This window comes from Lampetra fluviatilis, chromosome 19 (assembly GCF_964198595.1).
Source record: "Lampetra fluviatilis chromosome 19, kcLamFluv1.1, whole genome shotgun sequence".
Lineage (NCBI taxonomy): Eukaryota > Metazoa > Chordata > Hyperoartia > Petromyzontiformes > Petromyzontidae > Lampetra > Lampetra fluviatilis.
Window position 1 is genome coordinate 13,852,380 of NC_136293.1, and position 14,254 is coordinate 13,866,633.

A 14,254-nucleotide genomic window follows, 5' to 3' on the forward strand; every position below is an offset into this window, starting at 1 on the left:
ATCAGAAGGAAGAATCCACTTTCCACCCCCACAGTTTTGCTTTAGAGTTTATACAGTTCAGTAGTGTGTGAGTGGGAATCCCAAAGCACATTGCTTAAATATGGTCCACTAATCTGCATTGATATATCATGAAACAAGGCACACACACACACCTCTAATTGACACTAAAATGAGTAATAGTTTATGAAAATGCCTAATTCAAATCTATATTGATAGGTCAAGTGGTAAATGGTTCTGTAATTCGTTGTGAATCTGTTAAACTATTTTTAGACTTCCAAAGCATGCAAAGCACACCTTTGTTGAGCTGGATTAGACTTGCCGCTAATAAAATCTATAAATACATTTTTCCTCCCTTGTGAGTTCAAAACCATCAGAAACGGTTTGCGTTATTCTCGGCTCAGGAATGGAAAGTCTTTGACTGATGATGCCTCATTAAAGGCAGAAAATTTTGACAGGAAATGGCCTTCTCAGTCACAACGGTTTCCACCAATAGCCAAAAGTAGCGCCTATAACCCTTACCCGAGACAGAATGTCTCAGGGCACAGTTGGTCAACCCATTATCGTGACATTTACGTCAAATGGTATTTAACCATGTACCGGCGTGTAAGCGACATAAATTAATTGAAGTGCAAGACACGGAGTCATTATGAAGTAATATTGGCAATAGGTGGTGTTGAGACTATAAGAAGCTGGCTAAACATTATAACAGAAGCCTAAAAAGTGGAATTTATGTTTATTTATGTTAAAATTGTAGAGTGTATTTGTTAACTTGTAAAGTAGAGAGTGAGTTTGTCAATGTTCAAAATAACAGATCATTTATTTCCCTTAAGGTAGACATACATCTGACGACAGCTGGCAATTTCACAATCGTACCCACTTCCATTGCATAAATACACGCCTTCTTCAGGGTTGCTTCCCCTGCTTTGTGACAGGAAAAACAAATAAGAGGCAGAGCACGGGAAATTACAGAGGAAGTTGTTAAGCAAGCTCAACGGTCAAGGTTACCTCAGTGAAACGTGCCCTTTGTCCGGAAAGAGAAAAAAACAGGGCATGTTGTACTCGAAGGCTTCGGCCTGCTCGGGGTCTCGGGTCGTGAGAGGCCCCCATCAACATGTTGGCCGCTTTATCATGGCTGGAACGAAATACTGTGTAGCACCATGATAAAACCCTATCGTGGAATTTGATCATTAAAGACACTGCATCACTATATTACTACCAATTATAATGATGTGCCCAAATTACGTTAATTTTGTTCTTTTGGACTTTGATTTATCTTTACTATTTATTTATCAAAATTTGTTTTTATCTAAAACTGAAATCACCAAAGTAAATAACGATTAAGTGTTTGTCATTGGACATGGATTGTGGTGAAAGAGAAAAGAGAAAGAACTGAATGTACAGAGATGGGACCCCAGCATCTATAACAGCCCCAGGTCCCACGAAACAGAACACGCCCTTCCTGAACAGGTGAGGAGAGGTTCATCCATGCCACCCTGGGAAAGAGTTACAAAGCCCGGATGTTTCTACCAAAGCAATCTCAAGTTAAGGAGGCTTTTCCAATGAAGATTCATGAGCTTGGATGCTGAAGCTGTACTTTGATGAAAGCAAATAACTTGTGTAAAGCTTAGTGCAGCTTCACGGCAAAGGCAGGGCAAAATAAAGATCAGGCATGGGTGGAGAGAGGTCCTAACCTCAAGCCCTGAATAAGCCAATACTTTATAGAATTGCGGTCCCCAGTTATGATATCACCCGGACTATATAGTGGCCTCGTGGTTTCTTTATGTTGATGTTGTGGCCCTGTTTGTGGTGGGTTTCATGGGCCACCCATTACTTCATTGGCCCCTATGGTCGTTTCTCGAGGCAAACTGTTGTCTCAAAAGCATTGTCTTTCCTGGTGCACTACTCTTTGCTGGACATTTTTCATGTTGCATTCGTTTTCTTTTCAAGTCTAAAATAACCGTTTGGCAACAATTTTATATTCATTCATCACATTTATTGATAATAAAAAAAATAGTTTCTGGACATGGACAACATTTACTTGCTTATGGGTCAGGAAATGCTTTATCCGTCATGCAACATATTACATTTAAAATATAGGAGTTTCCGTTCCTGAAAAAGCTCCCTAGCACGTGGAGCGAAACGTCGGACATCGTCCCGAACAACACGTGGCACAACCCGAGCACAAACCAGAGAACCGCACAGCACAACCACGAAAGCCGAATCTAATCGTTTGATATTGATATAAGCGCAAAGTTGCATCCAACATGTTACAATGGACCAGACTTTTGGTTCTTAAAATACAACTTTTGGATGGTTATCCACTATTTGCAGACTCGTGTGACATGGGATCTGTGTTCATAGGCGGATATAATAAGTAGCCCTGTGTCACACACACATAAGCAAAACAACTCCGATTTGGCAGCAGAAAGGAAATACGCTTACAAGTTGTGCCTTCACTATATATCGCATGCTACTGAGCTTCCAGATAATTGCATTGTTCACACACCGGCAAAAACGAAAAGACTGTTGACATACAATTCCTATTTTTCATGAAGAATTTGTAAAGCTGCCATCATGTAAGGGTTAGCAAACTAGACTTGCAGTTCAGAGGCCGCCGGTTCGATGTAATCTCTCTGCGCGGCAGTTGAAACAATCACCAGGTTGTTACATCCCCAGGCCTCTGTCTGCCCAGCAGTGCGTTGTTAATGCAAGGTCACGTGTCGTGGGGTAAAGTGTGAGTACTCTCACCTATTCTAAGACGTCTGGACAGTGTGGAAGAGTAGGCCAAGTACCCTCTATAGAGCTCCCTCTCATGGAGGCGCTTCCTCCAGCAGCAGTGTGAGCAAGCGATCTCAGTACTGCATGTTTAACTTCACTTTTCATACAAGAAAATATGCAAAAGTTATCTCGTTGCTTAACATTAATAGATTGTACAGGGCAACATAAATGTACAGTATGTTTTTATAACGCTGAGCCCTCGGAGTATTGTTCTGTATTTATGCTAACCCTTGATGCAAAGAATATACGTTGTGGCTTTTCTCCATCTGCCATGTTTCGGGGTCTACTTGTGTGGGAGTATGGACACTGCAGGCCATGTGGAATGCATTAGTTTAATATTTACTCGCAGAACTCTGCATTTTGGCTCATTTATCTCCCCAGAGCTATTCCACATCCCCTGCAAGAGCCATTGAGAAGCTTCTGACACGTGTGCATCCATGGCGACCTCGCAGAGTTTTTACAAAACACTTTGATAGCTCATGGAGGACGCTCAGAGTGTGCGCTCGTCCCTTCCCCATCGAGACGCACACCATTCCCAGCGATAAGGCGCACAGCTGCCGCCGTGCATGGCCCCACTCGTGCACAATCACGCGGCCGTGGCGTGCGCATCCTCGCTGCTGCTGCTGCTGCCTGTGTGTCTGTGTGTGTCTGTGTGTGCCTGTGTGTGTGCCTGTGTGTGTCTGTGTGCCCGCGTGGGTGCTTCTTCTGACTGACTGCCTTGTGGGCACTTCTACGGACTTCTTGAGCAGCCAGAGTTTTACGACATTTCGCGTCATTAAACGGGAAGGATGTGTTACATTTTCCAGCCACGTTATATATACACACTATGGTGTAATTAAGTTGGACTTTGTTTTAACTGAGAAATGCGCAATTGTGTGTAATACGTGTTTCTTTGATCCGTGTTGCATTTTACCAACAAACGCTGTTCCGGATTTTACTTGTGCTTCGCATTCATTACAGGTGTCTCTTGTAAGATATTTCCATTTCCATGGGATCTTATCTGGTTGGATAGCTATCAAGCTAGTTTAGCATTTACAACATTCTTTTACATTTCTGTAAGACGCAGTGAATTTACAAAGTTTAATTCTTTTAAATACCGTATCCAAATGAGTTTTCACATTCCTTTTGTTTACATTTTTGACAGTTCAGGCTTTCTTGTTGTTGTCGCGTCATGCCGAAATGATTGTGCTGCACAATTGACAGCTCAGAAGCAGAGTCAGAGACGTGCCTCTGCTCGTAGAGCAGGGCGCTGTGACGTCAACTCCTGGTTCGTGGTTGACTCAGCCAATCATCCCTCCAGGGGGTCATTAAAGTGAGTACCATTTTATGGAGAAGTCAGAAGCAGTTATACTCTTTGGTTCTTTCGGTAAAGTTACATAGGTATAAAATAAAATAAATCACGACGTTTCGGGCGCAACACAAGCGTCCATCATCAGGTGGGAAAGCAGTTGCCCTATGAATGGACTCTACCCCGCCATATGAATGCGGAATGTCCGCTGCTGGCTCAGTGCTGTAAACAGGAGATAAGCACTCGAGCACTGTACTTCCACAATGCTCATTTTCAGTAGGACATCCCTTTGACTCGTTTTACAAACGCTCATGTGCAGCTCACTCAAGCGGTATGATCGGTGTCAACCCAGCACCAAGCCTAATCACGCTTGGGAAGCGGAGGGGTGGGCGGCGTCTTGTTGACAAAGGCCAGCCGTTGTAAACGTTTGATTCTTGTTTTCCTCCATCACTGTCTGTTTTAGCTCTCGCAGCCTCGACACCAGAACCCCTGATAGGAGTGGAATGTGTCTTAAGACCACTGTAGCTATTAGTTATGGAGGAGTGTGTCATTCCACGCTGACCTGATGTGGTGGGGTTTGGAGATTTTTATAGACGCATCGTAGTTTTACGTCGTACGGAATGTAACCATTTTACTTTCAGAAACCGGTCTTTCAATTATTTCCCATCATAAAAAATGTGCTAGAAAAATTAAGAGCCAGCGCTTGCATCCTCCCAAAACCTCCCTGGGATATGGAATATGTAAGTGTTCACTTTTCAAACATTCTTGATTTGAAGCTTTCGTGACTGCAGGAAAAAAGACATTATTGATACAAACGGTTCATGATTAGCAAACTCTAAACAGACTTGCAACAATAGACCACAAGCAATGGCAGATATGTTGGCATTGCGGCTATTATCGTTCCTTGTGATCTTAGATTGTTGGTTCCACCTTGACGTGGCAAGTTGGCTCTACTCTCTCTCTGTAACCCTCAACAAATAAACAAATTCGCAGGGATACAACTACACCCAGCTCTTTCCGTTGTTTGTGAAAGTTGGCCTCCCAAAGCCTGGGGTTTGGTTATGTATGTACTTATTTCGCACCGTAAGTAGCCAACCGTGGCTTCCTAATATTGGAAGGAAGAGCGTTCCAGACGGCTGCAGAAGCGCATCTGAAAGCGCATCGCGATGCAGTGACCGTCTTTGTTTGATGGTTATCCAGAAGCCACGGCAAGGATGCCCGGAGTTCACGTGATGCTTTATGTTCCTTGACAAGGTCAGCAAGGTGTTGTGATTAATTTTTGGCACAAAATAGTGCCACAAAATGTTGCCTATTCATAACCATATGCTAAATGTTAACTATGGAAAGCCACCAGAATGGAGTTGGAGCGATGAGATCAGTGTGTGTGTGGGAGTTATATGGATTGTGGCATAGCGGGACCGTGTGGGATGGTGACAACTTGGGGAGGCCTTCATCCAGCAGCGGATATATCATAGCTTATGGTGATGATAAATCATGATGCCATACATGTCTAATGAATTGTATTAATCTGTGTAGATACTTCCTTTAACTGCAATTTACAGTCCGTAACATAGTGCAGATTTATGGTGAAAGCAAAACAATTATAAAATCTTGCCACTATTTTGTCATGTCAAATGTTAACATTTTCTGGTGCATGTATATTATTTCCTGTGTGAAAAATGAATAGTTTGAATGATACTTTACTGATTCTTGTTTTAATTACAGGAGATATTGTTACGTTTTAACATGGGTTTAAATAAGCATTTGGAAAGACTCTATCAATTATTAAAAAAAGATTATTTTTTTTGCCAAGGATCCCCCTGCCAGATTAGGTGCCTAAATCTCAAACTTATAAAAAATATATAGTTTGTATAGCTTAGCAGCTTTTTTATCCACCTTCTCACCAATATTTCAAGTGCGCGTACGAGCCGAGATCAGTGTGACTCTGAGTAATATTTTCCAGCTGCATGCAGGTTTAATGGGCAGATAGGGTAAAGCGAGGACAACGTGTTCATGTTGAGACACCCCTTCCTCTCGACTAAGTTGAACCCGCCCTGACTGAGGAAATGTGGCGACATTCCCAAACCACGTGTCATCTGCACATGCACGCATTTGCTCGCAATGACCCTTCTGCACGAAGATGCTTTGAGAATGTCATGCCGACACACTTTTAGCGGTTAATGCTGAGGAGGAGCGGGAGGAAAAGGGGTGGCGGTACGGGGGGGGGGGCAGGAAAAAGACGCAAATGTGAAACAGCTGTGACATCAGGTTGTGCACTGATTGTGTGGGGTTATCCCAGGCAAAGGTGCGTCCTCGCCATGGCCACCACGCCCCTCTGGAAGCCCCATCACGGTCCGTGCCGTCGGCTGAGAAGCTCTGACCGGCATCTCATCGCGCACAGCCAACGCGCTTTCTGAATGTTCAAAAATTGCTAGCGGCAGGATATGTCGGCTAAATGCAATCGTACATTTTACTTTAATTGTTACTGCTTTAATTTGACCACTTTTTTCTATTTATATTTTACGGTAACGGATCGGTTGCATGTAAAGTCTGCAGCCGTCGCATGCTCGCGCGACTGCTGACGGAAGTGACCTCCACTAAGAGGGTAAATCGGCCTACTCTTCCTCACTGGCCAGACGTCTAAGAAGGGGTGTACCCACGCTTTACGCCACCACATTCGACCTAGACCTACCTATTAACGGTGGTGTTCCCATTTACATTGCTGGGTGGATATATATTCTAAAAACGTCCCCATTATTCCAGCTGCCACGCTGGCCGATCAAAGCGGCGACCTCTGAATGGCAGGGCCCAGTGTGCTGACCGTCCACCACGGCTCCTGGGAGAGCGGTGCGCGTGCCACGCCAGAGTCGAGGCTGTCACCTGCCAGAATTCAAGCGCACGATGGCCCCGTAGTGGGATGGGGTTTTTTCCTCTCTCTCTCTTTGGCATGCAAGCGGATGTGCGCATTTACTAAGGTGGCTGCAGTACATTATCAGAGCACGCCGTGTCCGAAAGTAAGCCAAGTGCTTTAAATATGGTGAAGGCATGCTGCCTCCCAGAGTCGAGAGACCGGCCCTCAAATCGTAGACATCATCTTTCAATAGCAGGCAGAGAAGGGCGTACACTTACAGAGGGCGCGAGGCTGTGTCGTGGAGAAGAGGGCAAAGAAAATAGTTTAATAAACGACTCAGACTGTGAGCGTTCTCTTCATATCTCGGTCAATGAGCGCGGTGGTGCGTGCAGACTGCGTCCGATGTCAGCCACATAGCAGCCACTCCACGTGCAATATAATGTGGATAGTTTGTTACACAATATTCACGTACTGCATGTTGGCCAATTTATTGCTGCTATTACTATTACTGCTATATTAACAATGGTCACCCGACGGGATAATTACGCCACACAATAGGATGATGGAATTTCCATCACTGGCTCAGGAATGTCAGTGCTGATGAGCACAGGTCCACACACTCTTTATGGCAGGAAAATTTCTTAACGATCATAATATATTAATAGTGATCATATGCCCTTATAAGGCACCTTCCACTAAAATTTACTTTGGATTACAAACAGGCAAATGAAATAAAAACGATGCATTGTTGGATGACTTATCTGCATATTTTATAATGGAAATGCAAACAGCTGTTTATAGTCTGCTCTGATTAATGGGTGCTGTTGGCAGCAGATGGTGGGAAGTGCCAAAGCTAAGAGAAAAGACTTAAAGCAGCCACGGCTTGCTGAGGGATTTCACTCTGGGAGATTTATCCTCCAATCATCTCTGAAAGGCTTTCTGGCCCATTGCACACAGGCTGGGGTGAAGCACACAGTTAAATATTCCACTCTGTTTTTCCCGGCACTGGATTGGTAAAATGTTTCCTGCAATCTAATCAAGAAGAATACACCATCCCCAATGCACACCACTTAGTCACAAGATGATTATGATGATGATCATGACGAGGTCCGTCATCTTGAAACTTTAGTGATCATTGGCACGAGTCCTTACAATAGTTTTGGCACTTTTTTTACGTGACGTTATGTAGTGACGTACATGTAAAGAACGTGTAAAAATATAGCATAGCTTCAAAATATTATTTAAAAACTGAAGTGTTTGCACAAGAAAGTATCTTCAATTTTTGTGGCACGATTATGGACTTTATTTCCAATGTGCACGCCTTATTCCGCGGCACTTGTCACACAAAATAGAGATACTTTGGAAGTTAAAAAGAAAAAACCTAAAAGTTACTCGAAACTATTTCAACCCTTTCCAAATGATTGTCTCCAAGGTTCTTCAAAGCATGTCAAGAGGTGTGTCCAGTGATAGTAACCTCAGCAACTCCTTGACGAAGTCGTCACTCACTTTTTGAAGTGAAGGTTTTCTTTCTCAAGCTTCTCAATAAAATACATTCACAGTTTCCACCTCAATTACTGCAGTGTAAAGGGTAATACGGTATACACAGAAAGCCCTATACCATTTTGCAAGATACTAGGTTACTAGGTCAGCATCGCTGTCATAACGTACTGTGTTAACCATTACAATTTCGGGGGGAGGGATTATATGAACGATGGTATTTTTTACAATTTATACCTCTCCCATGTTCGAAGTCTACGTTTAATTTTTCTCACAGATATTATGTAACTTTGGAGCAGTAAATAGATGGCAGAGTGTTTTGTCGAGAAACGTGTATAATGTAAACGCTATTTCATTTTTACCTTTCACAACGGCTCCAGCAGGCGACACGTGCAAATAATTACATGGAGAACTCAAAGAAGTGCCGTCAAGCAGGATACACAATCATGAGGAAAAGGTGGAACCCTTGCTGTGTTCCCTTGAAAATAAATAACACGACGACGATTACAGGCACACGCTGCGTTGTAAATTACTGCACGCTGAAGCAACACATTGCTTCATTTCGGACTTACGTAATTGTTTCTGTAATGGAAACCCTACACAAAGGTTGAGGAAGCTTGAAAATGGGTGAACCCCGTAATGCACCGCATATTTGATGTCACACTCACTCAGCCGGCTTGCCTTGTAAAACTTCAAACAGATATTGAGAAAAGGGGATAAAATAGTTTGCGAGTGGAAAAGCGACAATGGGCGCCGGGTGCTCCGTTCGTGTTTTCTCGCTCTCGTGACTCGGAGAGAGAGAGAGGGGGGGGGAGAGAGATTCGGTGAGAGGAGTTCGCCATAGGCGTGTGCATTCGTTGTTTTGTTTTAATTTCGGCGAGAATGAGCTGCAAGCATTCTGGCTGTTTGTGTGGGACGTGGGAATGTCAACACCCTTCTCTGCTCACAGCACTCTCCGACCTCTGGCTGCTGCTGCTGCTGCTGCCTCTTGCCTGCACTGCGCTCCACTTGCACAAACGTCTGCTGAGTGCACGCGCACTTTGTACGTTCATTGACATGGTGGCACTCCACAAATGTTCATATACTTTTTAGATTTTTGCACAAATGTAATTGCGCAAAAATAGCACCTCTGTATGCAACTCATAGTTGCCATGTCATTAGCAAAATCTGAAATGGTTAGTGTTATCACCATTAATATATAGAGTATGTTCAGAAGGCGGCTGCTCGGGTGTTAACCAGAACACCTTCAGATCACATTGCTCCCGTGATGGCCTCTCTGCATTGGCTTCCAGTTTCACATCGGATTCAGCTTCAACTCCGATTGAAAACGTACCGAGCTCTCAGAGAGACACGCTGCACCCAGCCACGTGCCCTCAAAGTCTCGTCTGGAGCAGCGGACCTCCCCAGGTCGATGTGCGGCAAAAGCCCCAGATTCTGGGACTCTCTTCCTCGACATATCGGGGTCTCTCTGAGTATGTGTCAAGTTTTAAAACACGTTTTCAAACGTATTTATACACTTCTGTTTATTCAACTGTTAGTTACTTCAGTAAATGGCTTTTAGCGTTAATTTAATTATTGTGCCGTATGTTAGCGTTTAGTTTCACGAATTATTGTTATGCTGAGTGTGGTTGCTGCTGCATACTGTACAGTGCTTGGAGATAGATTCCAGATGAAGGGCACGTCATGTCAAATCATTGTTGTTGTACGTATGTGGAACTTCCTTCGCACCGTACGTAGCCACACGTGCTAACCGAAGGTGCGGGAGAATCATTGTAATACATGCCTTTGTTTATCCATTACAAGTTTCAGAACATATATTGTCAATAATTGTGCATTGAGCACGGCTGTTGATGGCGGTGAAGAGTAGTAACGTCAATCAACAACATTTAGTCGGACTGAAGAGGGTTCACTTCTCTCACTTGGTCAAATAATGAAACCGGTTGTGGCGCTGCATTGTCGTATAAACGGGGAATTAGCGATGAGATATGATTGTGCATTGTGCCATGGAATACAATGGCTCGGGACCGTAATGAGAATGCGATGTCCGTATGGCAATATTACAACATATTCGACAGGATAGCATTACCTATCCTGCAAACAGGTTCGAACTGTAATTATAAATACAACATCAGCTTGTGTCGGTCGTGTTCACGATGAGTTTAAAACACGTTACTACCGTTCATCAAAATGGCAAATTCCACCGTGAACACAAATAAACGTTTAGCTGCACTCTGTGTGGCATAAGAGGTTGGCTTTTACTCCTAGCAGTAACAGCCCCTTCACGTGAAGACTTATCCTGAAATCATGCGACTTACAGATTGCTCGCTCGGAGCCGAAACAATTTACATTTCAACTGCTTGACTTCCTTTGCGTCATTTTTTTGCGGGGAAACGAATCAACAAGGCGAAATGAGTTGCAGATGTCCGTTCCCCCTGCGAGCGGGGCGTGTGCTGGTGGGGGTGACACGGGGCTCGCTGGAGGAGTGGCGTTCCAGATGATGCACAAGACGGGAAGAGCGGCGTCTCTCATGCCGCGCACGCACACGGCATCACGTCGCCTGCAAGTGACTCTCGCGCCTCGAGGGAAGAGCGCACTTCGTGTGCCCCGTGCCGCCTGCGACAGCAGCATCAGCAGCGCCGCCCTTCGGCACAAACAAGACGACGAATCCACGGCTTGTTTTTCAGTTCGTCTTCTTCTTCTTCGTGTTTTTAACGTCTTTCTCTCGCTCGTCTGCTACCAGCGTGGGATCTCGTTTTCGGAACCAAGTTGCAGCTTTTTTGTTTGCCAGGGGGAAATCCGAAGAACACTCACGACGGGGCTTGTGCCTGTCTAGCTGCCCCCCCCCAGACTGCAGTGGGCCCCGCACGGCTCGGCCAGCATCAGCGAGGCATGGAGGCTCGGCTGCGCAGGTCTCTGAGCGAGCACGTGAGGAGTTCCACCTGCAGGGCGCGACACCTCCTCTGGAGGAACCTGCGGGAGAAGCGGCTGGCAGGTGAGAGCCTTCCCGTCGCCATCTCCTCCACACAAACACATCAACTGTGTTCTCATTTTACCAGATAAGGCTTACTGGACTGCAATATCGCTCTTTCTCAGAAACGACCTGGCTACCACAATTGATAGCTAAACTTAGTGGCTTATCGTGTGGAAATCTAGAGCGGCCAAAGACTCTAAACGCGTGATGTTTCTAAATGCGGAGGGACCCGGAGAAAAATCCACGCGACTACGGGGAGAGAGAGAAACACCGCAAACTCCAAATATACAGCAGCATGAATGGAACCCGCGACCTCCTGTGGACCAGGCGAGGTGGTTAACATCTCCTCGCCACCGTGGCGCCCTCCTGCTTCTGTCCCAGGCCTCTTGTTGTTGATGCGGTGGTTGTCCTCGCCAATCTCTTCCGTCTTTGCCGGACATTACGACTCCAGCTTTTCGTCATTTGCAGAATAATGCGTCACTCAATGCCATACATGAACATCTGGCTCTCCACCCTCCTGGTCTCATGAGATAGTCTTCTTATTCGTCCCATGTGTTCTGGTTTGTACCTCGGAGGTGGCAGCAGCAGATGCTGCAATTGCATGAGCTGACATGCAGCGATAGATCTAACAGTGTGCGCGATTCACCAGTTCGAGCCTTTGGATATTGATTTCTTAAGTAAATAAAAACAATATGCTGACGTTATATATGAAAGGCTTACTGAGTCTCAAGACTCTTTTGCCATGGGAGGGTCAGTTCCATCCGTGAGCGTTTGGCGTGCGGGAGGGAAGCTTTAGTTTCCGGAGAAAACTCACACGTGCAATGACAGCACGCTGTTTGCTCCACACAAAAAGGTTTCACATTATCCCTTGCTGTTCTGACATCTCCTGGCCACGGGGCAGCACAAGCCGACAGCGCCTGTGGCATTCCCTAAACAGGCTCAAAGCCCGCACCCGGCAGTGCTGAGCTTCAAAGTTACAACGAGATCAAGCGTATTGATCAATGTGGTTCATCTTGTCACATCCGTACATGACCACTACGTTATGCTTCTCGTGCTGTAGGAGTGACGCTATACACTGCGTGGTGTATGTACAGCCTGTTGTGTCAGTACACTGCTGGGTTCGGGCCTCCCCACGCCGCGCGGATCGTGCGGGACCTGTGCCCATATTTCACCACGCCGGTCAGTGCGGGCTGTTGAAGGTGGCGGGTAGGAGTCTAGAATGAGGAGACGTCTGCACTGCCCCCTCGCGCCTTGCTCACGTCTACCACCCCGGCACTGGCCAGGCTCAACGCTGCTTCGCTTTCGAAGATCTCACGAGATCCTTGTAGCTCATTCCGGGTGAATTGATGGTGGACGTGGAAATCCGTAATCGTTTAATTACCTCGGGAGAGGCTCGAGAAACGCTTGAGACTCATTTGCACGAGAGACTTGCTTGGAATGTTTGGCCAATTTCGTATCAAAGAATGATTTTGCATGTGGGAGGAAACCAGGACCTATCAAAAACCTGTAGAGATGGCAACAATCTATTTGCTCCACTGACTTCACCAAGCGTATGAGTTGTCAATGGACTACTGGAAAAAGAAGCGCTCGTATGTTGCCTTGTAAATGTGAAACTCTGGATGGGTGGAGTTTACTCGCAATGGAGCCGAACAAGTGCCGATCCACGCTCTAATGTACACACATGCCTGCCTCTCACTGTCCTGAGTGTAGTGCCAGGAGAGACACTCATAGTCACAGCTTGTTAGGATACGCCACGTCACTCATTAAATGTTTCATCAATAAATTTAACTAATTCACTAATTGTCCTAGCTCTACTTGTAATACTGATCTCGTGTAGTTGTGTGTTATGGGCGTTCAATGATTACCTTGGCCACATTGCCCTTCTGATGACATGGTCAATATAAGTTCACAAAGTTCCCAATAGTAATAACACATCCCCATTATTTTATTTTCTGTGAATTAATTTACCATTGATCAGCAAATGATCCAAAGGTCGTGACGTGAAAGTCCTGCTGCAGTGAGGTGGCCAGGTTGCTTCGAGGTCAGAGTGCTGAGTTGGCACCGCCTGAGGTCCTGGTTCAAGTGCTGACAGCCTCCTGTGCTCATGCCGGGTTCTTAAGTCTGGAGAATTGATGGCCTTAGCCTGGTTAACAATGCTGCATCAATAACTCCATCACTTGAAGCTTGTTTTTGCATTTCATGTCTAAATTCCATATCTGAGAATCCAAATGTCAGTTTGCCTGTTTCAAAATTAAAAGTTTTCTGTTTTAATTTTGAAATAAACAAAAAGCCAAATTCACGCCTGCTTTGGATCCAGTTTGTCCAAAATGCCCCCACTTGGTTCAGCAAACATACAAAGTCGCGTGCTGGCGTTGCACAGATGTTCAGAACGTATGCATGTGTATGTTCAGTTGTTATCCGACAGTTTATCTTTTAGACGACCCACCTCCAGAACCACTTACTAAATATTGGAATGTATTCCTTGTGATTTGTTAAATCATGGTCACACTTCCCATACCCTGAGAATGGAAGAAAAACAGGAGATCAAAGTGTGTAGTGATTGGCTTCAGACAACAAATAAAACATCCACAGCCTGAGAACATCTGGGTGCCGCTATCTAAGGGGGAAATGAGAACCACAAAACATCCCCGGCGAATTGTTCAATGAGACATTTACGTTCCTCTGATTATTATAAAATAATGGTTTTGTCACCTCGATCTGGTGTTGGGGCTGTACCGTGTATCGAGTATGTCCTCACTTAATCTACAAGCACCAGGGCACACGTTACAGCATTTGGGTGTCACGTTTCTGAATGCCATTTGACTTCCTACCTTTCATTGATCTCCCCCCGTGAAGTGGAGTGTGTTGT

At 45.1% G+C, this 14,254-nt stretch overlaps 1 protein-coding gene across 2 annotated transcripts in view; it reads left to right on the forward strand.

Moving 5' to 3' along the window:
* Positions 1-10,909: 10,909 nt before the first annotated feature.
* Positions 10,910-14,254, forward strand: part of LOC144937712 (rho GTPase-activating protein 7-like) — a 49,285-nt gene continuing 45,940 nt past the window's right edge. For both annotated transcript variants that reach the window (XM_078865151.1, XM_078865152.1), the window contains exon 1: positions 10,910-11,406. In XM_078865151.1, coding sequence (XP_078721277.1) covers positions 11,304-11,406 — 103 coding nt within the window. In that variant the 5' untranslated portion in view covers positions 10,910-11,303. The remainder of the gene's footprint in view (positions 11,407-14,254) is intronic.